The following is a 21,739-nucleotide window of genomic DNA, read 5'->3' as shown; positions in this document are numbered from 1 at the left end:
AGGGCCTTAGGGGATATCCATGCCATTATGAGGGGGCCATGTGGGACAGCTGGAGTGACTGGATTCTCTGGAGGATGTCTGGGTTTTGGAGGGAGTTCAATTTTATGTGGGTGTCTGGGTAATGTGGGCGCATGTCTAGTTTTTCTGGGGGCAGCTGGGTTGTGCAGGGGGTGTCTGGGTTATCTGAGGGGTTGGAGATTGAAGGCCTCAGTAGGTAGTAGACAAATAATTACCCGCTAGGAGCCAAGGGTGAGCATCACTCAGCAGCACAGGTGAATCTTTAAAAGCATAGAGACCCTAAGAAAGGTGAAGAAACGCAAGGTGTGGAGCGCCAGCACCCCCCTGAGCCCCAGGGCCCACTGGGTCACCCCCACCACCCAGGACCTGGAGATACTGGTGCCAGGGCAGGAATCACCGAAGTTCAAACTATAGCCACACTAAATATTTCACAAAGAGATATCCCATGATTTACATCCCATAACAGTGGGAAGGGGACCAGCCAAGAAAGAATTTTTAAAAATGATGAACCACAGAGAATCGTGCAGGCAGCGGGGCTTGAAGGTGGCGGCCGCGCCCCACGCCGAGACCAACCCCGGACGGTGTCCGCGCGACTGCTCGGGGGGAGGAGGCGGAGGCGGGAAGGGGGGGCGGGGGCGGCGGGGAGCCGGGCGTGAGTCCCCGGGGCCCAAGGGAGGAGTGAAGGAGCTAAGGCGGCGGCGGGCGGAGCAGGCGGAGCGGGGGAAGCGGGGGCCGCGGGCCGTGCCCCCGAGCGGGGAGGGGCGCCCAGCGCCGCGGCGGGCTCCGCGCAGGGCCGGGTGGAGGCGGCGGGCGGCGCGCGGGGACCCCCGCGGCCTCCCCCCGCCCCGTCCCCACCCCGAGGAGGAGGAGGCGGGGCCAGTCATTGTTCATTCATTTTATTTAATTTAAAGATTTTTTTGCAAAGTCATCGCCGGCGCCGCATCTGCGTGGCTGGGGGGGGGGCGGGGGGGGCGGAGCCTCGCCGCGAGTCGCCGCAGGTAAACAGCCCCCTCCCCGGCCGGCGCGGGGCCTCGGCCCCAGCCAGGGACAGGCGCCCCCCCGCCCCGCCCCGCCCCGCCCCGCCCCGCCCGAGGGACGCCCCAGGCCCGGCCCGGCTGCAGAGGCGGGGGCGGCGGCGCGGGCGGTCGGACCCCAGCCCGCCGGGCGGCGGCGGAGCGTCCCCAGCCCCGCGCCCCGCGCCCCCGCCCCGCCCGCCCCGGGCCGCCCCCCGCCCCCCATGCACCACCTCCTGGAGCAGTCCGCGGACATGGCGACGGCGCTGCTGGCCGGGGAGAAGCTGCGCGAGCTCATCCTGCCCGGCGCGCAGGACGACAAGGCGGGCGCGCTGGCTGCGCTGCTGCTGCAGCTCAAGCTCGAGCTGCCCTTCGACCGCGTGGTCACCATCGGCACCGTGCTCGTCCCCATCCTGCTGGTCACCCTGGTCTTCACCAAGAACTTCGCAGGTGAGGCTGCGGGCGCGTCCGCGGGGCCCCGACCCCCGCCCCCCGCCCCCCGCCCCCCCGCCGCTGCCCGCGTCGCCTGTTCCCGGGGCGGCTCCGGGCCCCGCGCTGCGCTGTGTGCTCACCGCCCGGCCCGGTGCTCCCGGGCAGAAGCGGGGCTCGGGGCTGGCGCGGGAGCCCGGGAGGGGCGGTGGGCCGGCTCTGCGGAGGAGGAGTGGCCAGGTGGGGGCCGGAGACGGCCGTCGGAGCGGCAGCCAAGGGGTACGGAGCGGGGCGGCGCGGGGGGCCTCGCCCTGGGCACCGGGAGCCCCGAAGGTCTGCAGCAGAGACCGGGAGGCCAAGCTGGGGGTCCGCGGGGCCGGGCAGGTGGAAGGGGGTCCCGACCGGGCAGTGAGGGAAGCCAGCGCCGCGGGTGCTCGGGGGTGCCGCGGGGTACCGGGGCCTTCAGGTGACCGACGGGCACCAGGAAGACGTCCTAACAAGTGACCCTGGGAGGCGCTGGGGGCAGGGGGCTGCAGGAGCCGGGTCAGGCAGGTAGAGGCGGGCAGCTGGGGGAAGGAAATGGCTCCCCCAGCCCCATCTGCCGGTGAGGGGTCCAGGGAGGGCCCCGCAGTGCTCGCCGGGCTTGAGGGCCAGAGGTGCCCCGGGAGCCAAAGGGGTGGGGGCTCCTGTCACCCCCTGAGAGGGAGAAGGGACCTGTGACTGTCCCCTGAGTGACATTGGCAGACATTCTTGCATTCTGCATTGATCCATGCTCAATTTTAGGGGTCTCCGTGACCTGGGAACTCCAGACCTGAGGGTGGACGCGTCCAGGCCACCTGATGCCACTCTGAGACCAGGGGCCTCTGCAGTTTGTCTCTGTGGACACCAGTGCTCAGAGATAGGACGCGTTCCCAGGGACAGGGGTGGCTCACACTCACGTGCAGGTGTGACTACCAGTGTCACTCGGGGCACCCAGATGTGTCGGGGCTCCAGGACTAGAACCCCCAAACTGTAACAAGCACAAGCTTGGTGACTCAAAACGACTGAACAACTGTCATAGTCTGGAGACCAAAAGTCCAAAGTGAAGGTGTGGGCTGGGCCTCAGTCCCGCAGGTCCAGGTGGGCTCCCTCCTGCCTCTCCAGCCCGTCACACAGGGCGCCTCTCCCTGGGCTCCTACAAGGACGCCAGTCATTGGGTTGGGGCTACTTCAGTGTGACCTTATCTTTTTTTTTAAGAGGTATTTATTTGGGAGAGAGCACGTGGGCGCGTGCAGGGGGGGAGAGAGGGAGGGGGAGAGCCCCCAAGCAGCACCCCTGCTGAGTGTGGAGCCCAGGCTCTTAACCCACTGAGCCACCCAGGTGCCCTCAGCGTGACATTATCGTGAACATGTTTCCAAACAAGGTCACAATCTCAGGGACCAGAGGTTGGGACCTGAACATCTTTTGGGGGAGACACAATGCTACCCACTACAGGTACACACAGCGGGGCAGGCTCAAGATAGTCACCCCAGGGGACCTCCGTCAGGGACAGGGCCTCCATGCTCATGTTCTCTCGTGAGACCAGCTCACCCACCGTGGTGCTCGGCGCCGCTCCTTGTCCAGCCAGGCCTGGGCTGCCAGGGTGTCCCCAGCTCACTCTCCGTTCCTGGTCCTGACGCTGCCCCCCCCCACACTGACCTGCATTTGCACACGGACATGCTGTGCCCGCTTGGCCCCCAGCGTGGACAAGGCAGGCCTTCTGAGCAGTGGCAGGTGCTGGCCACTGCTGCCCGGCATCGGGGGCCCTGGAACACGGCTCATGGAACATGGTTGGCCTTCAGCCCCTGGTGTGCCCGAGGGACTCCTGTCCCAGGTCACAGAACGCAGGGGGGCTGGCAACAGCTTATCAGGCTTGCTGACAGGAGTCCCTGCAGCTGCCCTGGCTTTGCCCCTCACGGTTCGGGGGAGCTCTGGCTGCTTCTCGTGCTCACCTGGAGTAAGGTTCAAGTGACAGGTCTCCTGGTGCTTCACACAGAACTGGGAAGCATCCCGGGTCCCCTCCCCAGGCCCGGGACAGTAGGGGTGCAGGGAAGCGGCGCCTTGCAGGTGGGCACCACACGTCCACAGGGTGACCTTCCAGGAGAGGCCCTGCTGACACACGGGGACAGCTCGGATGGCGCAGGGGTGCACGAAGGAGGTGAGGTCAGCAGCTCCGGCCCTCCAAGGACACTGAGGCCCCTCCACCCAATCCCCTGGACAAGAGCCCACCGGGGGGCCCTGCCCCCCCACAGTGTATCGGCACCCATCTGTGAGGGTCTCAGCCCGGGGCGGAGGGCCAGCGTGTGTGCTGTCACCGCCGAGAGGATGCATGCCCCACCCATGAGGAGCTGGCCCCACCGACCCCGTGTGGGGGGCACACCCAGTGCCCGGAGCCTCGCTGCACAGGGACTCCCTGGAGCACGGGACACCCGACTCTCCGCACCCTGCTTTGCTTGACAGGGACACGATGGTAAACAGGTGCCGGCAACACGTGGCACTGGCCTCCTAGCCTAGAACCTCCCGGAAGGCCAGGGCCATGTGCATCCGCAGTGTGGAGGGCAGCGGGCCACGGGAAGACCCCATGGCTCCTGGCCGGGCTTGCTGTGAGTAGACCCCTGGTGCGCCGACCACTCAGCAGCAGACATAGGGGCGGCCTCAGCGGGAAGCGGGTTCCTCAGGTGTTACACACCCCCGCACAGGGCAACTCACAGCTGCTCTTTCCATAAGTGGCAAATAATTGGGGCTGCACATAACCTGGATGTCTCTGGACTGGAGGTGTGCAGGGGTCCCCAGAGTGTGTGCCCTTCTCAAAAAGGGAAGAAGGCAAGTGCCCTGCACCTCGAGGACGTGGAGCATGAGCTGCAGGGCCGGTGCCGGGTCCTGGGGGCCAGGGGAACCTGCGCGGGTCACTGCTCTCTAGGGAGGGGATGTCTCCCCGCGCCTCCCTCCTGTGTGGGGGTCCCCCTGCCCCGGCACGGTGGGAGCACCCTCACTCACACCCCTGGGGGAGACACGGAGCAGGAAAGGGTCTCAGCCGAGGAGGCAGCCAGCCACCACCTGCCTTAGCTTCCCGCTGCTGCTCTAACAAGTGACCACAAACTTAGCCGCTTAAGATAACACGTTGTGATCCCAGAGTCGCCCAGCTCGGAGTCAGAAGTGCTTCACAGGGCGCAGGCTGCAGGGCACGCGGGACCTCAGTTCTCCTGGAGGCTCCAGGAGGCTCTTGTCTGCTCTCCCAGGCTCCGGAGACCCCACTTTCCTTGGCTTGGTGCCGGTCCTCCAGCTTCAAAGCTGGCGCAGTGGCCTCTCTCTCCAGCCTCTGCTTTCATGCTCACATGCCTGACTCTGCCCCCTGTGACCACCCCGGGCCCACCCGCATAATCCAGGACCGTCCCCCCAGAGCCTGCGTAAAGTAGCCCAGGTGCGGGCAGCCCCAAGTGGACGGCTGTGCGGGCAGGGGCAGGCCTGGGGGCAGGACGCCAGCAACCAGGGGAGCAGACCGCGGGCTGGCCGCTGACCCCTCGGGGCCACGGACACGGGGTCCAGGGACGCCCCCAGGTCAGCCCCCAGCCTGCCGGGTGTTGCCCTGTGGGGAAGTGTCCATACGTGAACCCCCAGCGGGTGGATCCCAGCGGAGCTCCAGACATGTTCTTTGCTGTTGGTTTGTGCCCATCGTCACCTGGGAGGGAAAGTAAAGTCCAGTGACAGCCTTCGAGCTGCCACCTGGGAGGCCCCCGCTGTGGTGGCTGCGGACGCCACGGTCCTGGCCCCCGCGTCCCATCAGAGGCCGGGCCCGCCCGGGGCCCCAGGACAGCGGGCCTGGGGAGCCACCACACCCTCGGTGGCAGGCCGGGCACAGCCGTCCTCCTGGAGCTGCCCCTGGCCCCGTTGGGCTGGCCGCGCTCCCTCCAGGAGCCGGGGCCCCGCAGCCCAGCCCTCGGGCTGGGGTAGGTGCACTGCGTGTGGAGGGACCCTGGCGAATGGCCTGGCCCGCCCTGCTGCCCTCGGACAGGGCCTCCCCCACCTCCGACGGCGGGAGCTGAGGTGCCTCTCACCCCGGGGCTGTCCCCACTCCGTGCCACCCCAGCTGCGGGGGTCTCCAGGCTGAGACCTCCTGGACCCGGGCATTTGTTTGGGGACCGCAGTCCCTGGCATGTCTGGCGTGCCCCCGCCCCCACCCAGCACCCCAGCCCGAGTCTCCTCTCTGCCCTCAGAGGAGCCCATTTACTGCTACACGCCGCACAACTTCACTCGCGACCAGGCGCTGTATGCTCGCGGCTACTGCTGGACGGAGCTGCGGGACGCGCTGCCCGGCGTGGACGCTAGCCTGTGGCCGTCGCTGTTTGAGCACAAGCTGCTGCCCTACTCGCTGCTGGCCTTCGCGGCCATCATGTACGTGCCCGCGCTGGGCTGGGAGTTCTTGGCCTCCACCCGCCTCACCTCGGAGCTCAACTTCCTGCTGCAGGAGATCGACAACTGCTACCACCGTGCGGCGGAGGGCCGCGCCCCCAAGATCGAAAAGCAGATCCAGTCCAAGGGGCCCGGCATCACGGAACGCGAGAGGCGCGAGATCATCGAGAACGCCGAGAAGGAGAAGAGCCCCGAGCAGAACCTGTTCGAGAAGTACCTGGAGCGCCGCGGCCGCAGTAACTTCCTGGCCAAGCTGTACCTGGCACGGCACCTGCTCATCCTGTTGCTCAGTGTGGCGCCCATCTCCTACCTGTGCACCTACTATGCCACCCAGAAGCAGAATGAGTTCACGTGCGCGCTGGGCGCATCCCCAGATGGGCCGGCCGCGGGGGGCACGGCCGTGCGCGTGAGCTGCAAGCTCCCGTCTGTGCAGCTGCAGCGCATCGTGGCGGGCGTGGACATCGTGCTGCTTTGCGCCATGAACCTCATCATCCTCGTCAACCTCATCCACCTCTTCATCTTCCGCAAGAGCAACTTCATCTTCGACAAGCTGCACAAGGTGGGCATCAAGACGCGCCGTCAGTGGCGCCGCTCCCAGTTCTGCGACATCAACATCCTGGCCATGTTCTGCAACGAGAACCGCGATCACATCAAGTCGCTCAACCGGCTGGACTTCATCACCAACGAGAGCGACCTCATGTACGACAACGTGGTGCGGCAGCTGCTGGCCGCGCTGGCCCAGTCCAACCACGACGCCACGCCCACCGTGCGCGATGCCGGCGTGCAGACGGTGGACCCCAGCGCCAACCCCGCCGAGCCCGAGGGTACCGCCGAGCCACCCGTGGTCAAGCGGCCGCGCAAGAAGATGAAGTGGATCCCCACCAGCAACCCGCTGCCCCAGCCCTTCAAGGAGCCGCTGGCCATCATGCGCGTGGAGAACAGCAAGGCCGAGAAGCCCAAGCCCGTGCGCCGCAAGACGGCCACGGACACGCTGATCGCGCCGCTGCTGGACGCCGGCGCCCGCGCCGCCCACCACTACAAGGGCGGCGGGGGTGACCCGGGGCCCGTGCCGGACAAGAAGCACGCGCGCCACTTCTCCCTGGACGTGCACCCCTACATCCTCGGCACCAAGAAGGCCAAGCCCGAGGCCGGGCCCGCCACCGCCCTGCCCACCTCCCGGAGCCAGGAAGGCGGTTTCCTTTCCCAGGCAGAGGAGTGCGCACTGGGCTTGGCCGCAGCTCCCACCAAAGGTAGGCCCTGGGGACGCCTGCCGGGGAGGGGGGCACACCGGGCATCTGTGCGGTGCGAGGGGAGGAGGGCGGGCTGCCCCCCCCCCCCAGGGGCTGCGACCATGGCTGCTCGGGGCAGGGAGGCCCCGCGGCTGGAGCGCACAGGGCGAAGGAGGCAGAGGGGCGGGGAGGTGACGCCTGTGCTCCCCGTGTTTGCAGACGCCCCGCACCCTGAGAAGGAGATCCTGTACCCAGCAGAGCCGGCCCGGGCCGCGCTTCCCCCCGGGGGCCCCTTTCACGTCTGCTCGCCCCCAGCAGCCCCCGCCACAGCCCCTCTGTCACCGGCCAGTCTGGGCAAGGCCGACCCCCTTGCAATCCTGAGCCGCAACGCCACGCACCCCTTGCTGCACATCAGCACGCTGTATGAAGCCCGGGAGGAGGAGGACGGGGGCCCCCGAGCACCCCCGGACGTGGGCAGCCTTATCGCCATCCCGCCGCCCCAGCAGATCCTCATCGCCACCTTCGACGAGCCGAGGACGGTCGTGAGCACCGTGGAGTTCTGAGGAAGGGGCAGCCGCCGCCGCCCCAGCCCCACGTGGACGTGGCCTCTGCTTCACCCGGCACTGCCCGCGCCTCCCGGCCTCCCGTCCGCATGCCACAGGGCTGAGCACCGTGCCCTCCCGGCCCCCGGGACAGCATCGTGGGGGTGCTGGCTGGGCCCGGGCCGGCCTTGACCCCAGCAGAGCCCCCTGGAAGGCCTGGAGCCAACCCTGCGTCAGGCAGTGGCTGCAAGCTGAAGAGTTTATTTTTTTAGGCGATTTCGTGTTGGGCCCGGGATGCTGGCCCTGACGGCCGGGCCGTGGCAGGACAGCTCTGCTCCAAGCCCGGAGGGAGCTGGGGCGGTCCCAGCACCGGGCCTGCCGGGCCCAGAGGGCCACGCTCAGGTCAGCGGGGGCGCAGGGGTCCACCCTCCATCCGATCAACGTGCACTTTCTCCTTGAGTCCCGACATACCTGTACTTTATTTTACTACGATTACTGTAACTACTGAGTGTACGTATTACCAGGAGACAGGATGGTGTGTGCATGGGCGTGAGCGACAGGAGGAGGGCACCAGTGTGCCAGCGGATGTGTGCGTGAGTGGGCGTGAGCAGCGAGCAGCGCGATGTGGGCGCAGCGGGAACGCACGGCGTGTGATTGGGCACGGGGCTGAGACGGTGCGGACACCAGCGTGCAAGGGAAGGAGTCCAACGCAATAACCACGTCCCCCCACCCAGGCCACCAGCCCCCACCTGAGGGCCCAGCTTCCTGTGGGCACCCAGGGCTGGCGCTCGGAGGGTCTGTCCCTATTACCTCAGCCACGGTGACAACGTGACAGTATTAACAAGGTAGCACCGAGCATATCAATAAATATTATTCTGATACTGTGTGAGTCCGCGTGGTGCGTCCTGCAGGAGGCCGGGGCTCTAGCAGGGCCTCTTACATCTGGGGGAGGTGCCCCCTGCCCTCCAGGTCACCTTGGGGGCCCTACTGCACCCACAGGAAGGCAGGGGTGCATAGGTGTAACTTGGGGTTGACATCCCATGACCTCTGATGTGCTTGCGCTGTGGGCCTGGGGGTCATGCAGGGGAGCCCTGGGCTCACAGGCTCAGCAGAGACGAAGGCACGAGCCCCCAGGAAGCCCCATCAGGGGCTCGGGGACAGGGGCACGTCTGGTACACGCATGGTGTGAGGCTGCTCCCGCTGCAGGGACCCAGGACCTGGGTGGGACAAGGCTGGTCTCACGGCCACGCCATGGGGCCACACGCCCTCAGTCCCCCCGGTGGCTCCCAGGGTCTGAACACAGGCTCCCCAGAGCCAGGTGGCCGCGCAGCCAGGCCAGAAACTGTGGGTGCTAGAGCCAGGGGAGGGGGGCATGAGAGCAGAGAGGGCCCCCATGGGCTGCTGAGCCCTGCCTGGCCCAGTGCTGCATCCCCCTGCACCCCCCTGCACCCCCCTGCAGGCCGACCTCCCCCGGAGCCCCATGACCAGACAGTGACAGACAAGGGGCCCTAGGTTTTAAACATAGGTTTTATTGTCACTAGGGTCTGGCAAGGCCTGTGCAGGAGACCACACGGTCGGGAGAGCTCGTCACTCAGCTCCCGATAGGGGGCAGGCTGTGCCCAGGCCAGAGGCCCTGGGGGTCGCCCCAGAGGCAGCGCGGGAGGGGGTCGGGGCAGGAGCCTGTCCCGTGGTTTCTTTTTTTTTTTTTTAATTTATGATAGTCACAGAGAGAGAGAGAGGCGCAGAGACACAGGCAGAGGGAGAAGCAGGCTCCACGCACCGGGAGCCCGATGTGGGATTCGATCCCGGGTCTCCAGGATCGCGCCCTGGGCCAAAGGCAGGCGCCAAACCGCTGCGCCACCCAGGGATCCCCTGTCCCGTGGTTTCTGCAGGAAGAACAGACAAGGCAGGTGGACGGGCTCAGGGCTGGCTCATGGGAACACCGTCTGCGGGCTCCGGGGCTCCCCGGTCGCCGGGCACCTGCCCTGGGTGGTGGGAGTGGGTGAGGACCCCGAGGGCGGGAGCCCCACGGAGGGTGCGGGCGGGGGCGCTGCGGTCTCCGGGCCGTAGCCCTGGGGGGGCCTCCTTCCAGGTAAGCAAGGCCCAGCGCCTGCTGCGGCGGGAGAGCCCGCAGGCCTGAGCAGCGCCGCCAGCTCTGCAGGCCGGGACCCCCCGCCCCCCGGGCGCCGGCTCTCCCCGCGCCCCGCCGTCCCGGCCCACGGCCGCCCTCCCCTCCGCGCACGCCGCCCCGTGGCTCCTCTCGAGTTGCGGACGGTCGCAGAGCCCGGACGCCGCAGGGGGTGTGTCGCCGACCGCCCCCCCCGGCCGCGGAGCCACCTGCGTGTCCGTGTCCGCGGCGAGACGGGGGCCCGGCTCGCGGGGACAGAAGAGGCCGAGCCGTCACCCCGCGCAGCGCCGCCCGCCCCGCAGGTGCCCCGGGTGCGCGCCCCCGTGGGCGCAGGCAGGTGCCCCGCTCCCGGTACCCGGCCCTGGCGGCTGGGCCCCCGGAGAACCCCCGTCCCACGCAGCCACGGCGGGATCCGGCTCTTTCCGCGGGGCCGTCCCAGCGTGGACACGTCCCCCGACCCCTCCAGACCCGGACGGCGCCCGTCGGGACCGCGGAGGGGGCCGCGTGGTCGGCGCCCTGGGGCGGGGGGCGGGGGGGGGCACAGGCCTCGGGGACCGGAGGCCGCGGAGGGAGGCGGGCGGCGGGACTGCTGGGCCTGCACCCACCGCGCCGAGGGGCGGCCGCGCCCCCCGCACCCCCCAGGCCAAGCCACGCGGGCGCCCCCCCTCCACCCCCCTGCGCGTTGCCCCTCCCGGGCGATGGGCGCGAAGCTTCTCCGTGGACGTCGTGAGAACATCCGGGGGCTGGGCGCTGCGGCCAGAGACCCTAAGAGTCTTCGCAAGGCCGCCTGCTCCCGCACAGCCCCGGGGACTCGAACTCAGGGCTCCACAGTCCACTCCTTTCTCTTGGACCGTGAGGCGCCGGGGGCGGGCCGGGGCGGGCCGGGGCGGGCCGGGGCGGGCCGGGGCGGGCCGGGGCGGGCCGGGGCTTCTCGCGCGCGGGCCCCTGGGAAGTGTAGTTCGCGGGCGCTCGCGCACAGCCCCCTGGGAAGTGTGGTCCGCGGGCGCTCGCGCGCGGACCCCTGGGAAGTGTAGTCCGCGGGCGCTCGCGCGCAGACCCCTGGGAAGTGTAGTCCAGGGGCGCGGACCCGGCGCGCCGACGGAGCGGACGGGCGGCGCGGGGAACTGCGCTTCCCGGCATGCCGCGCGCCGCCCGCCCCCGGCCCCGGCCCCGGCCCGTCCGGCCGCCCCGCCCCCGGTCCCGGCCCCGGTCCGCCCCGTCCGGTGGGGCGAGTAGCCGCATGGAGGCCGGCTGAGGAGCACCGCCCAGCCTCGGTACGCTGCGCGCCGCGGGCCCTGCTGATGGGCGGGGGTCGGGCCGGGTCGCGCTCGGGGTCGGGGGCCGCCTCGCCCCGGGCCGGGCCCCGCCCCCCCCAGCGTGGGCCCCGGGGCTGCAAGGGTCAGCGCGGGGCCGCGGGGGGCGCGCGGGGCCGGGGGGGGGGCGGGGGGGCTCCCCCGGCGGGACCCGGGCCCCCGAGTGCGGCGGCGCTGCCCTGGAGGCCGGGGCCGGGGCCGGGTCGGCGGGGCCGGCGGGGCCGAGGCCTGCGCTTCGTGCGCGCGGGGCAGCGGCCGGGGCTGTAACTTCGTGCCGCAGAGCAGCGCGGTGAGCGAGTCGGGAAGTCGGGGGCGGGGCGGCCGCGGCGCGGCGTCGGGAGCGCGGCTCTGGGCACGGCGGGCTCCGGGGCGGGGGTCCCGGGGCGGGGCCTGGACGGGAGGACGGCGGGGCGGGGCGGCGAGGGGACGCGAGCCCACCGGGTGGCGGAGGTGCGGGCGGGGCGGGGCTCCCGCCGACCCGGGCCAGCCTGGGATGGGGGCGGGGCGGGGCGGGGGCTCCGCGCACACCCACCCCCTGGGCTGCAGCCCAGGGCCCCCCCCCCCCCCCCCCCCGGCCCGGCCGACGGGGGGTCGCCGGGAGGGCGGTGTCTCTGCTTGCAGCTGGCCGTCTCGCCCCGACGGTGCCCCGGGGTCTGCCCTGCCGAGGCCTTAGGACCGTCGTGGGGCCCCCGCCGTGACTTCCCGGGGTCCTGGTCAGCCCCCAAGGGCTCCACCGCCAAGCGCCGGCCCCGCGGATGGGGCCTCGGTCCCGAGCCCGGGTACGCGGGTCAGCACCGGCTCCGGCTGCGCGGGCAGGGACGGGGCTGCCGCTCACGCTCAGCTGCCCGTGGCCTCGGTGCGTCCGGAAATGGACGCCAGCACAACACGCTCAGACGCTAATCATTTCATCACGCGGGTCAAGCTGTCCCAGGGTTGCACCCCCGGCGGGTCCCAGATGCCAAAGGGGCTTTTCCTGCTGTTGAGCAGGTACCTCTACTGGAGGACGGGACAAGGCGGTCCTCTCGGGGCCCTCGGGGCCGTGGAGAATTCCCTCCGCTTAGGATGTGTCTTCTGGAAGCTGGTGGGTGACTCTGCTGCTGTCACCTGTGTGCAGGATTGTGACTCACAGAGCCAGGTCCTGGTGTGTCCCTATGGATGGGGACACAGCTTTGGAAGACTCATCTTCCACTGTCCCCTAAAACCAGACTGTTGGTTGTGCTTGTGCCCCACGGGGTTCACTCCTGCCTCCCCCAGAGTCCTCGAGGTCACGAGCTGAAGTCTGAGCGTGGCACCCATCCCGCAGCCAGACAGCTGGGCAGCAGGTCCCAGCAGCTCCGTCCTGGAGGCAGGAGCCAAGAGTCCTGACAGGTGGGAGGCCCTCGGGGGCCCTGCAGCCCAGGTGGCGGGTCTGAGACCTGGCCAAGCCCTGACCGCGACCTGCCACATGGTTGCTGGCATCTGGCCCCAGGTCATCCTCGTGGACAGTCCTGCTTGGCAGTGACAGCTGGTTGGAGGGAGGGAGTGGCGGCTGGATGTGGCAAGGGGCTCCGTAGGCCACCAACCGTGGCGTGGCCAGTAGCAGGCCCGCACTGGACTGTGACGTGGGAGGCAGCACATTTATGTTCCCTCGAGGGTATCGGCAGGGGCCTGTGTGTCGCTGCAGCATGCAGCGGTCTAAGAGCTGCTGGGACCTGTAGATCCAGAGACTGAGGCGAGGAACCCGGGTGTGGACGCTGGGTGGCAGCCACTGGGGGGGCAGGGAGATGGGGGCTGGACTCCGAGGTGGGGGGCCTTGCTTCCCTCATGGTGGCTGGGAGAGGCTCAGGCCCAGGGGTAGGGGGCGGGGCTTACAAGCAATGAGTCCTGCAAGGCTATGGCCGGGGCACCCCACCTCTGATCCTCCTGGCGAGGTGGGGCACCCACCTCCGCAGGGAGGGGCACAGAGAGCTCGAGGGGGCCCCAGGGCCTGGCACGGCAGTGGGCGACGGCATCACACCTGATGGCCTGTGTGGCACCCCTGCGCCCCCAGCCTCCAGGAGGGCCCACGGGCAGGTGCCTGTGGCCTGTGCACAGTGGGGCCCGCCTGTCCCTGCACGCACAGGTCTCCCCAGGGCTTCGGAGGGCGGGGAGGGGCGGGGAGGACTGGTGGCCACCACACCCTCGGGAGGGAGGGCAGCGGCCACGTGGTGACAGGAGCCTCTCTGCCCCAGCACAGGATGTTTTCTTAAGAAGTTTTTCTGGTACCTTGGCAGCCTCGAGCTGCTTCCAAGTAAGAACTGTTTGCTTTTCGAGTAAAGCTGGACCAAGGCGCGTCACCTCCCGTTCCTCCTGGGCGCTCAGGAGCCTGGAGGGGCGGGGCGGGGCTCCTTGCTGCGCGGCCCCCCTGCCACCCCCCCGCGGCTTCAGGGCCCGTCCTGCGGGTATTTGGGTGGCGCCTGGCATTGATGGGTGCTTTTTTCTGTAAAGTGGGAAGAACAGGCTGGGGGGGGTGTCAGGCAGGAGGTTCTGGGGGAGGAGAGCCCAGGCCCTCCTGCCCCTCCCCAGAAGCACTGTCTCCCACACCCCCGGGGCCCAGCTGCTTCCTTGGGCCCTAACCCAGTTCCTCTTTCTGACCCTGTGACTAGGGCTGCGTCTTTCAGAAACCCGGTGCCAGCCCCTCCCCCGCCCCCACAGCTCCAGGCACATCCCTGGACCCCAATGGCATTTGGTCAGAGCGGGAGGGAGCCCCGCCCATCTGTGAGCCTGGACACCGGGCTGGGTGGCCATCCCTCCCGCTGCTGAGGAAGAAGCAGGAGCTGGGGCAGGAAGCCCCCGCGCCACCGCCACGGCCACGGCGGGACACAGCCCGGGCGGCCCAGTGCAACGGTGGGGGGGCCCGGCGTCCAAGGGGCCGGGAGCCTGACACATGGCCTTGCTTACTTGTCACGGGCCCTTCCTTTTTATTGTAAAATGTTGGAAAGTGTCAGCAACAGAGAAACAAGTGCAGCCCAGCAGCATTGCACAGACCCCCCCAGGCCCCCCAAGGCCTCACTCCCCCAGGTTACCACCCCAGGCCTTGTTCCTCCAGGCCTCCCCAGGCCTCGTTCCCCCAGGTTCCCCCCGCCCTGGCCTCGCTCCCCCAGGTCCCCTCCCCCCCAGGTCTCATTTCCCCAGGTCCCCCCAGGCTCCCCGAGGCCTCACTTCCCCAGGTTACCACCCCAGGCCTCACTCCCCCAGGTCCCCCCAGGCCTCGCTCCCCCAGGTTCCCCCCCCCCCGCCTCGCTCCCCCAGGTTCCCCCCCCCCCGGCCTCGCTCCCCCAGGACCCCCAGGCCTCGCTCCCCCAGGGCCCCCCCCCCCCAGCCCTGCTCCAGAAGCACAGCCCGAGCCCCAGGCACTGCATTGGCCTGTCCCCGACAGGTGCAGATTCTCTAGAATCAAAGGTGGTTCATGCCACAGCTTGAAAGCAGTCGGCGTGGGTCTGCTCCGGGGGCTGGTCCCCATGGCGCTGGGTGTCCCCGTCCTCAGGTGCTGCCACCCTGCACCCAGGCACCGCCCCAGAGGCTCCATCAGGCTGGGCTGGGTTCTCCCACGGCGTCCTGGGGAAGCCGGGAATCCCATCCTGACACAGGTGGCAGCCCCTCCCCATCCTGGGTCCTGTGGGTCTGGATGGTCTGTGTCTGCATGGGCGCTCGTCCAGCCCAGGGGACACAGAGGACACCCCCCAGCTCACCTGCTAGGGCAAAGCCAGGTGTCCCCAGCCCTGCTCTTAGCCCACGGCGCAGGGTTTCCAGATCCCTGAGGGCAGGGTCCCCCGTCTGCTGGACCCGGAACCCCATGGCTGGTGACCGGCAGGTGTCATCTGCCTGGAAGGACCGAGCCTGTGGCCCGCCCACGGGTCCCCGAAGCAGAGGGAGCCCCATGCACAGCTGAGGCTCTGGGTGACTGCCTGCCTCTGTCTCCTCAGGCTTCGCTCGTCAGTGCAGGAGCCGCCGCCCAGCCATGGAGGGGGAGGAGGAGCAGCCACCCCAGGAGGTCAGGGACCCAGCGATGCCAGGGTCAGGGTCTCGGGCTCAGGGTCCAGCCAGCCTCTCCGCAGAGTGGGGGCCCCTCAGCGTGGCCGCCTGGGGGTGGGCTGTGTACAGGCCACGATCACAGGCTTCAGTACTGGGGGCCGTGCGGAGCTCACGGTGGGGACGCAGGGCTGCCCCGAGCCCAGGCTGGTGCCAGGGAGGTGGGCACCCCGACTCAGACGTTCCCTTCTCTCTGCAGGCCGACGTGGAACCTATTGTGACAGTGGGGGTGTCAGAGGTGGTGCCCAGGGTGCTCGCCGGAGAAGCCCAGAACCTGTGTGCGCGCTCCTGAGATCACGCAGGGCCGGGCGGCTGGGGGGGGGTGGAGGGGCTCTAGAGCAGCAGCGGGTCCCCTGGGCTTGGAGCCCTGGGCGGCGGGGTGCACCCCCTGGCGGCCGGTGCAGGGGTGCCAAGGCGGGGGCGGGGCACATGGACGGTGCGTGGGGAGCTCGTGTGCACCTGGGCCCCGGGTGTCACTCACCCAAGAGCCAGGAGCCCGAGTGGCCCGAGTGCGCCGCACCCACCCCCGCTGTCCTTGCAGCCGATGCGGACGCGCTGACCCTCCTCCTGGAGATGAAGCTGAGGAGGCGGCGGGAGCGGCCCAGCCTGCCACGCACCGTGACCGAGCTGGTGGCGGAGGACGGGAGCAGGGTGTACGTGGTGGGCACGGCACACTTCAGCGATGACAGCAAGAGGGACGTGGTGAAGGTGGGGACCGGCCCCCGGGAGGGCTTACTGGGGCCTCGTGCCTTCCCCGTCCAGCCGCGGGCAGAGCTGTTGTGTTGCCTCGGAGCAGCAGGGGCACCGGGGGCGGGGTGGGGCAGCGGGCTGAGCGGCGCGGCCCTTGCAGACCATCCGGGAGGTGCAGCCCGATGTGGTGGTGGTGGAGCTGTGCCAGTACCGCGTGTCCATGCTGAAGATGGACGAGAGCACGCTGCTGCAGGAGGCCAAGGAGCTCAGCCTGGAGAAGCTGCAGCAGGCCGTGAGGCAGGTGCGGCGCCGGGTGGTGTGCTGCCCACCCTGGGGCACCCGGGCTGGGCCTCGGCCCAAGGGGAGAGCTGGAGTGGGCACCCCGGGGCCCCGCATGGGCAGGGGCTGAGCTCAGTGCTGTCGGGCCACCCCAGGACCCCTCCCGTACCCCTCGCTCACACCTACATGTGCCGCCGGGGGTCGTGGCAGGGGATTGGGGCCTGGGCCTGAGGGACACCCGCTGGGGATGCGGCTGCTGACGCGGGCTCCCTCCCCGCAGAACGGGGTCATGTCCGGACTCATGCAGATGCTCCTGCTCAAAGTGTCGGCGCACATTACCGAGCAGCTGGGCATGGCTCCCGGCGGCGAGTTCAGGGAGGCCTTCAAGGAGGTGGGCCTGGGGCCACTGGGAAGTGGGGGGCCGGTGCCTGGGGGCTGCCCGGGGCCCAGCCGCCCCGACCAACGCCCAGCCCTCGCCCCAGGCCAGCAAGGTGCCTTTCTGCAAGTTCCACCTGGGTGACCGGCCCATCCCCGTCACCTTCAAGAGGGCCATCGCGGCGCTGTCCTTCTGGCAGAAGGTCAAGCTGGCCTGGGGCCTCTGCTTCCTGTCAGACCCCATCAGGTAGGGCCCCTCACCTCCTATACGCAGCCCCACCCAGGAAGGGTGGCCCAGGGCCCGCCGCGGGGTTCGTCCCCCCTTGTTCTGGGGCTAAGCCTCCTCAAACAAGGCCTTCCCGCCCCTTCCTTCCGCCGGGGGCCTGGACACAAAGGGTGCGGAGGTCCCTGCCCTGGGTCAACAGCACAAGCCTCCTGCTGGCTGCCCTGTGCCCACGAGGCTGGCAGCGTGCCCTCTGCCCCCAGCAAGGATGACGTGGAGCGGTGCAAGCAGAAGGACCTGCTGGAGCAGATGATGGCGGAGATGATCGGCGAGTTCCCCGACCTGCACCGCACCATCGTCTCAGAGCGCGACGTGTACCTGACCTACATGCTGAGGCAGGCCGCCCGGCGCCTTGAGCTGCCGCGCTCCTCTGACGGTGACGGCGACGGCTGGCCCGGGCGGGGGCTGTCCGGGCACCGTCGCCGCCAGGCCGGGGCTGACGCGTCGCTTCCCCCACAGCTGAGCCCAGGAAGTGTGTCCCCTCTGTGGTGGTGGGCGTCGTGGGCATGGGCCACGTCCCGGGCATCGAGAAGAACTGGACCACCGACCTCAACATCCAGGAGATCATGACGTGAGTACCGCGCAGGCCGAGTGGCCCGGGGAGGGGGCTGGCCCGGGAGCCCGCGCCCCTGCGCGCAGAGCCAGCCCAGCCCACCCTTCCTCCGCAGCGTGCCCCCGCCGTCCGTCTCCGGCAGGCTGTCCCGGCTGGCCGTCAAGGCCGCTGTCCTGGGCCTGCTGGGCTACGGCCTCTACTGGATGGGGCGCCGCGCCACCAGCCTGGTCCTGTCGCTGCCCATCGCTCAGTACTGTCTGCAGACGGCGTCCACGGCCCGGCCGCACAAATAGGAAGGACAACCTCCCGGCCGCGCCTGGGTGGCAGCCCGGGGGCGCTGGGGCCGGCCCCCCCACCAAGGAAGTCCCGGGCGCCACCCCCCGTGGGGGTCCCCACCCAGCCACGCCTGCCCCCCAACCCGCCCAAATAAAGAATTATTTAACTGCTCTGAGCTCAGGCCTCCCCGCAGCCCCTCCCTGCCCCCGCGGGACCGCTCCTGGGGTCACGGGCTCCCGCGCGTCAGGACAAGCTGGCAGGAGGGGCCACGGGGGCACAGCCGGCCGCCCCTACCTCACCGTGCCTTCCCCTCGCGGGCAGCGACTCGCGGTGGGCTCTGGGCCGTCGGGGTCCCAGCGAGGCAAGCGCCGAGCCGCTCCCTGGGGCTCTAGGGGCGCCGCTGCGATGGGGCGCTTGGCCCGGCGGGGGCCGCCCACGGGTGCCGGCTCTGCCTGCAGAGACTGCTGTGGGCTTTTAAAAATGTCTGAAATTTTTTTTTACTCAGGTAATTTTAACTTAAAACGAACTGAAGCAAATGTCAGGAAATACTAGCCTTAAATCCCACTGGGACAAAGGGTGTCAGGGCGGCGCAGGCGGGGCGCGGGCAGGCGAGCCCGTGGGAGGCGGCGCAGGGTGGCCCCTGGACGCGGCCCCTCCGTCCCTCTACTCGCTTACCGCTGGGACCCTCCCCGGGCTGCCCCGCGCTGCCTCCCTGACACCTGGTGCGTGGTCGCCACTTTGCACACATGCAGCAGATGCCTGCCCCCCCCGACCCCCCACGCGGGGCTCCTGGTCCAGGCACGTCCAGGGGGGTGATGCAGCAGCCCCGCGGGCCGGGGATCACGCGGGACTGTTTGTGTTGACTCCGTGTCCGACCAAATCCGGGGCAGCCTCGGCCGTGAGCCGCGCCGGACGGTGTTCTTCCTGTCACATACACGCGTGTACTCGTTCCTTAGAAACCGAAATAAAGTCTAATTTTGGAAGCTCCTGTTTTGTGAAATGTGTGGAAATGGGAGTCAGGTGTCCCGTCCCCCCCCCCCCCCCACCCCGCTTCCGTTCGCGGGGTGGGGGAGTGGGCCGGGGACGCCCTCAGCACACGGCAGATCCGGGCGCAGGGGCCGCAGCCAAGGGGAAGTGCGCTCTCGGGGCGCCCCTGCCCTGCCCTCCTGCCGCACCCTTGGGCCCCCCCAGCATGAGGGAGGAGAGGGGCGGGGTGAGCCCGGCACCTGCACAAAAGGAGCCGGGGCCCAGGGGCTCAGATCTGCCCCGAAGGCCAGCCGTGAGCGCGCAGGGTGGAGGTGCTGGGAGGCCGTGGCCCCCCACCTGTATCCGTGGCCCCCCACCCGTGTCCGTGCCCCCAGGAGCCATGGCTGCCAGCCCCGTGCTGGGTCTTGCCGCTTTCCTGTGCCTCTCGGTGCCCCGGGCCAGCTGCCTGGTGCGGTTTCGACGTCCGGTAAGAGGCGGTTGCCAACGTGGGCCAGGGGCTCCCAGAGCTCCCGGCCTGCCTCTCAGCGGCCCCCTCTCCCCACAGGTGCAGGTGGCGCTTTTGGAACCCCAAGGTCTGGTGAGGCAGCTGAGGGAGGCCGGGGCCCAGGCTCGGCAGCCCCCGACCTGCCCCACAGCTCCCCCTACCCCAAGGGGACGGGCAGCGCGGCCTGGGCCCCTGGTGCTCCCACATTAGGGCCCCCGGGCTTGGGGGGCTGTCAGGCGGCTACCGGCTAGGAGGGGAGGGAGCCAGGACTGGCCTTCGGGGCAGCAGGGAAGGCCCCGGCCGTCCAGGGGCCGCAGGCAGGGTGGGGGGAGGGCTCCGCTCCGGTCGCGGGGGCATGGCCGCCGTCTGAGCGCCCCTGGCCGCGTGTCCCGCAGGGAGGGACTGCTCTCACATCTGGGCGGGAAGCCCTGGTGCCCCCAGCGGAGTGTACACCGTCCAGCCGGCTGGAGCTGCCACCCCGTTCCAGGTGGGTGGCCAGGTGGGCGGCTGCCGCCGTGGGGGCCTGGGGGGGTCATGGGCATCACCGGGGCCAGAGCTAGGGTGTGACCATCCAGCTAGCCGGGCCGGGCAGCCAGGGGAAGCCTCGGGGAGACCGAGCCCCCCGGGAGACCGACCACGTGAAGGGAAGCAGCAGCCACGCGGCAGGGTACGAGCTCCCTCCAGGACCGAGCAGCCTCCAGGGGTGCAACCTTATCGCCCCTTCCCAGAACTCGAGTTTAATATGATGCAAGTTTATATAACATGACAAGTAGAAAAACAAAGTTTCAGTTTTCAAATACAAAGTGTTTCCTGGAGAACGGGGAGACCTGTAGGCCCCATGCCAAGTGCATGCCCCTCCCCCAGGTCCTCTGTGACATGCACCCGGACGGCGGCTGGACGGTGATTCAGAGCCGCGACTGGGGCCGCGGGAGGCCCCTGGACTTTGAGAGGTGCTGGCAGGAGTACAAGCAGGGCTTCGGAGACTTGAGAGGTAGGACACACTCCTGCGGGGACCAGGCCGACAGCGGGGGCAGCCAGCGGTGGCCCGTCCCACAGCTGTGCTGCCTGATGGCCTGCCCCCGCAGGTGACCACTGGCTGGGGCTGCAGCACATCTCTGACCTGACGTCCCAGCCGGGCCTGCGCGCAGAGCTGAGGGTGGACCTCCTGGACGTGGACAACCGCACGCTGCACGCCCATTACAACCATTTCCACGTGGATGGGGAGGCCCAGTTTTACCGGCTGACCCTGGGCCTGTACTCGGGGAACGCAGGTGAGCGCTTTCGGAGGGGAGGGACCCGGTGGGCTCAGGGAGGGGCTCAGGGAAAGGCAGTCCTGCCGCAGGGCCAGGGCAGGCAGGGAAGGATGGGTCCCCGGGCACCCCAGCTTTCCGGCCTACACCTGCCAGTCTCTGTGCTTGGGGAAACACTCGCTCCCTGAGTGCCCGCCCTGGGGTCCCCGACGGCGAGGCAGCGGGTGCGACCGGATGGGCGGCTAGCCAGCACCCACGCCGCCACCGCACGCAGGGGACGCGTTCCGGGGCTCGGGCCACACAGACAACCAGGAGGGCTGCGGCTTCAGCACGCTAGACCGCGATCACGACCGCTGCTCTCCCTGCACGGACGGTGCCCAGACCTTCTCCAGCTGCAGCCACGATCGCTCGGGCTCCGGGTGGTGGTACAGCGACTGTGGCCACGCTGACCTCAACGGGCCATGGCCAGAGCGTGAGGGGGCCATTTCGGGCATGCGCTGGGCGGCTGGCGACCAGCAGCCCACCTTAAGCTCCTCCGTGCTGCGCCTGCGCACGACTGCTCCCCGCGAGGCCTAGGCCCGCGCCCATGGGCACCTGAGCCTCATTAAACGTACCAGCCTGGCTGTCCACTGTGTCTTCCTCAGGGTCGGGACCAAGAGGCTGCTGAGCTCAGCTCCGGCCTAGCCTGGCTGCTCAGACCCTGTGCTGTCCCTGGGGGGCACCTGTCCACCCAAAACAGCCCTGGGGGCATCCGTGAGGCCGTGCAGCCCAACGTTTAGGCCAGAAGCAAGGGCCCCAGGTGCCATAAGGCACTAACCCTTGGTGCCGACCTCCTGGTCCCCTGGCACCCCCCAGGTGCCCCCATTGGCTGTGAACCCAGGGTCACCAGATTCCAAGGTGTGGGTAGCACAGTGGGGTGAGGGGCAAGGAGATGGGTCGGAAGGGCCTGGGGAAGGGGGGGTGGTGACACTAGGGTCAGGCCAGGTTCCCTAGGCAGGTAGGAAGGAGGCTGGGACTAGGGGACTCCGCCAGCAGGCCAAGCGGACAAGACTGCAGGCAGCCCAACGTCAGGCTGCAGGAGGAGACCCGGGAGATCAGCGCCCACAGGGACCTAACACGGAAGGCGGTGCCCCCGTGCACCCCCGGGGTGAGGCCTCGGAGCTGCAGAGGGCCTGGCAGGCACAGACGCTGCACCTGACATCTGGGAAGCCACGTGCTGGGCTCCTGGGGCGAGGGCACAGTCCAGCCGCGAGGGAGCCCGTGTGTCTGTGCTCCTGGCCTCAGGTTTTAGTGGGAGGCCAGCGTGGGGGGCCGCGGGGGCACTGGGAAACCCCTGCAAGGACCACCGGCTCCCTGCCGCCATCTGGGTGTAAGGCTCCTCTGAGGGCCGCATCTGGGGCACCCTGCAGCAG

The 21,739-nt window shown here is 69.4% G+C and overlaps 3 protein-coding genes across 7 annotated transcripts; all 3 read left to right on the top strand.

Moving 5' to 3' along the window:
• Positions 1-1,238: 1,238 nt before the first annotated feature.
• PANX2 (pannexin 2) lies at positions 1,239-8,545 on the top strand. Of its 4 annotated transcripts, none has more exons than XM_072843452.1 (3): positions 1,239-1,481; positions 5,693-7,138; positions 7,337-8,545. In XM_072843452.1, the coding sequence occupies exons 1-3, from the start codon at positions 1,256-1,258 to the stop codon at positions 7,678-7,680; spliced, it is 2,016 nt and encodes a 671-aa protein (XP_072699553.1). In that variant the 5' UTR covers positions 1,239-1,255; the 3' UTR covers positions 7,681-8,545. The 4 variants fall into 4 exon arrangements, with proteins under 4 accessions (XP_072699553.1, XP_072699555.1, XP_072699554.1 ...); XM_072843454.1 differs by having other exon boundaries at positions 1,341-1,481; positions 3,939-7,138; XM_072843453.1 differs by having other exon boundaries at positions 1,345-1,481; positions 3,567-7,138.
• Positions 8,546-10,961: 2,416 nt separating this feature from the next.
• TRABD (TraB domain containing) lies at positions 10,962-18,589 on the top strand. 2 transcript variants are annotated; one of them, XM_072843449.1, is made up of 10 exons: positions 10,962-11,061; positions 15,045-15,112; positions 15,350-15,428; positions 15,692-15,858; positions 16,001-16,141; positions 16,400-16,510; positions 16,602-16,741; positions 16,981-17,153; positions 17,237-17,348; positions 17,446-18,589. In XM_072843449.1, the coding sequence occupies exons 2-10, from the start codon at positions 15,080-15,082 to the stop codon at positions 17,621-17,623; spliced, it is 1,134 nt and encodes a 377-aa protein (XP_072699550.1). In that variant the 5' UTR covers positions 10,962-11,061; positions 15,045-15,079; the 3' UTR covers positions 17,624-18,589. The 2 variants fall into 2 exon arrangements, with proteins under 2 accessions (XP_072699550.1, XP_072699551.1); XM_072843450.1 differs by lacking the exon at positions 10,962-11,061 and adding an exon at positions 13,349-13,369.
• A 148-nt stretch (positions 18,590-18,737) lies between these two features.
• Positions 18,738-20,950, top strand: LOC140642615 (angiopoietin-related protein 5-like). The gene is made up of 6 exons (XM_072843448.1): positions 18,738-19,059; positions 19,138-19,165; positions 19,473-19,564; positions 19,942-20,068; positions 20,163-20,348; positions 20,602-20,950. The coding sequence occupies exons 1-6, from the start codon at positions 18,799-18,801 to the stop codon at positions 20,901-20,903; spliced, it is 996 nt and encodes a 331-aa protein (XP_072699549.1). The 5' UTR covers positions 18,738-18,798; the 3' UTR covers positions 20,904-20,950.
• The last annotated feature ends 789 nt before the right edge of the window (positions 20,951-21,739 follow it).

The sequence above is a fragment of the Canis lupus genome, chromosome 11 (genome assembly GCF_048164855.1).
Source record: "Canis lupus baileyi chromosome 11, mCanLup2.hap1, whole genome shotgun sequence".
Classification (NCBI taxonomy): domain Eukaryota; kingdom Metazoa; phylum Chordata; class Mammalia; order Carnivora; family Canidae; genus Canis; species Canis lupus.
The sequence above is the reverse complement of the archived record's forward strand: the minus strand, read 5'-3'. Positions and strand labels throughout refer to the sequence as shown.

What these genes read in the sequence shown, in the direction of transcription:
- PANX2 (XM_072843452.1), top strand. Translation starts at nt 1,256, where the DNA reads ATGCACCACCTCCTGGAGCAGTCCGCGGACATGGCGACGGCGCTGCTG. An exon ending in CTTCACCAAGAACTTCGCAG is followed by an intron (nt 1,482 to 5,692) that starts GTGAGGCTGCGG and finishes CTCTGCCCTCAG; the next exon opens with AGGAGCCCATTTACTGCTAC. An exon ending in GGCCGCAGCTCCCACCAAAG is followed by an intron (nt 7,139 to 7,336) that starts GTAGGCCCTGGG and finishes CCGTGTTTGCAG; the next exon opens with ACGCCCCGCACCCTGAGAAG.
- TRABD (XM_072843449.1), top strand. Translation starts at nt 15,080, where the DNA reads ATGGAGGGGGAGGAGGAGCAGCCACCCCAGGAG. An exon ending in AGGAGCAGCCACCCCAGGAG is followed by an intron (nt 15,113 to 15,349) that starts GTCAGGGACCCA and finishes TTCTCTCTGCAG; the next exon opens with GCCGACGTGGAACCTATTGT. An exon ending in TTCCTGTCAGACCCCATCAG is followed by an intron (nt 16,742 to 16,980) that starts GTAGGGCCCCTC and finishes CTCTGCCCCCAG; the next exon opens with CAAGGATGACGTGGAGCGGT.
- LOC140642615 (XM_072843448.1), top strand. Translation starts at nt 18,799, where the DNA reads ATGAGGGAGGAGAGGGGCGGGGTGAGCCCGGCACCTGCACAAAAGGAG. An exon ending in GGGCTTCGGAGACTTGAGAG is followed by an intron (nt 20,069 to 20,162) that starts GTAGGACACACT and finishes CTGCCCCCGCAG; the next exon opens with GTGACCACTGGCTGGGGCTG. An exon ending in CCTGTACTCGGGGAACGCAG is followed by an intron (nt 20,349 to 20,601) that starts GTGAGCGCTTTC and finishes CACCGCACGCAG; the next exon opens with GGGACGCGTTCCGGGGCTCG.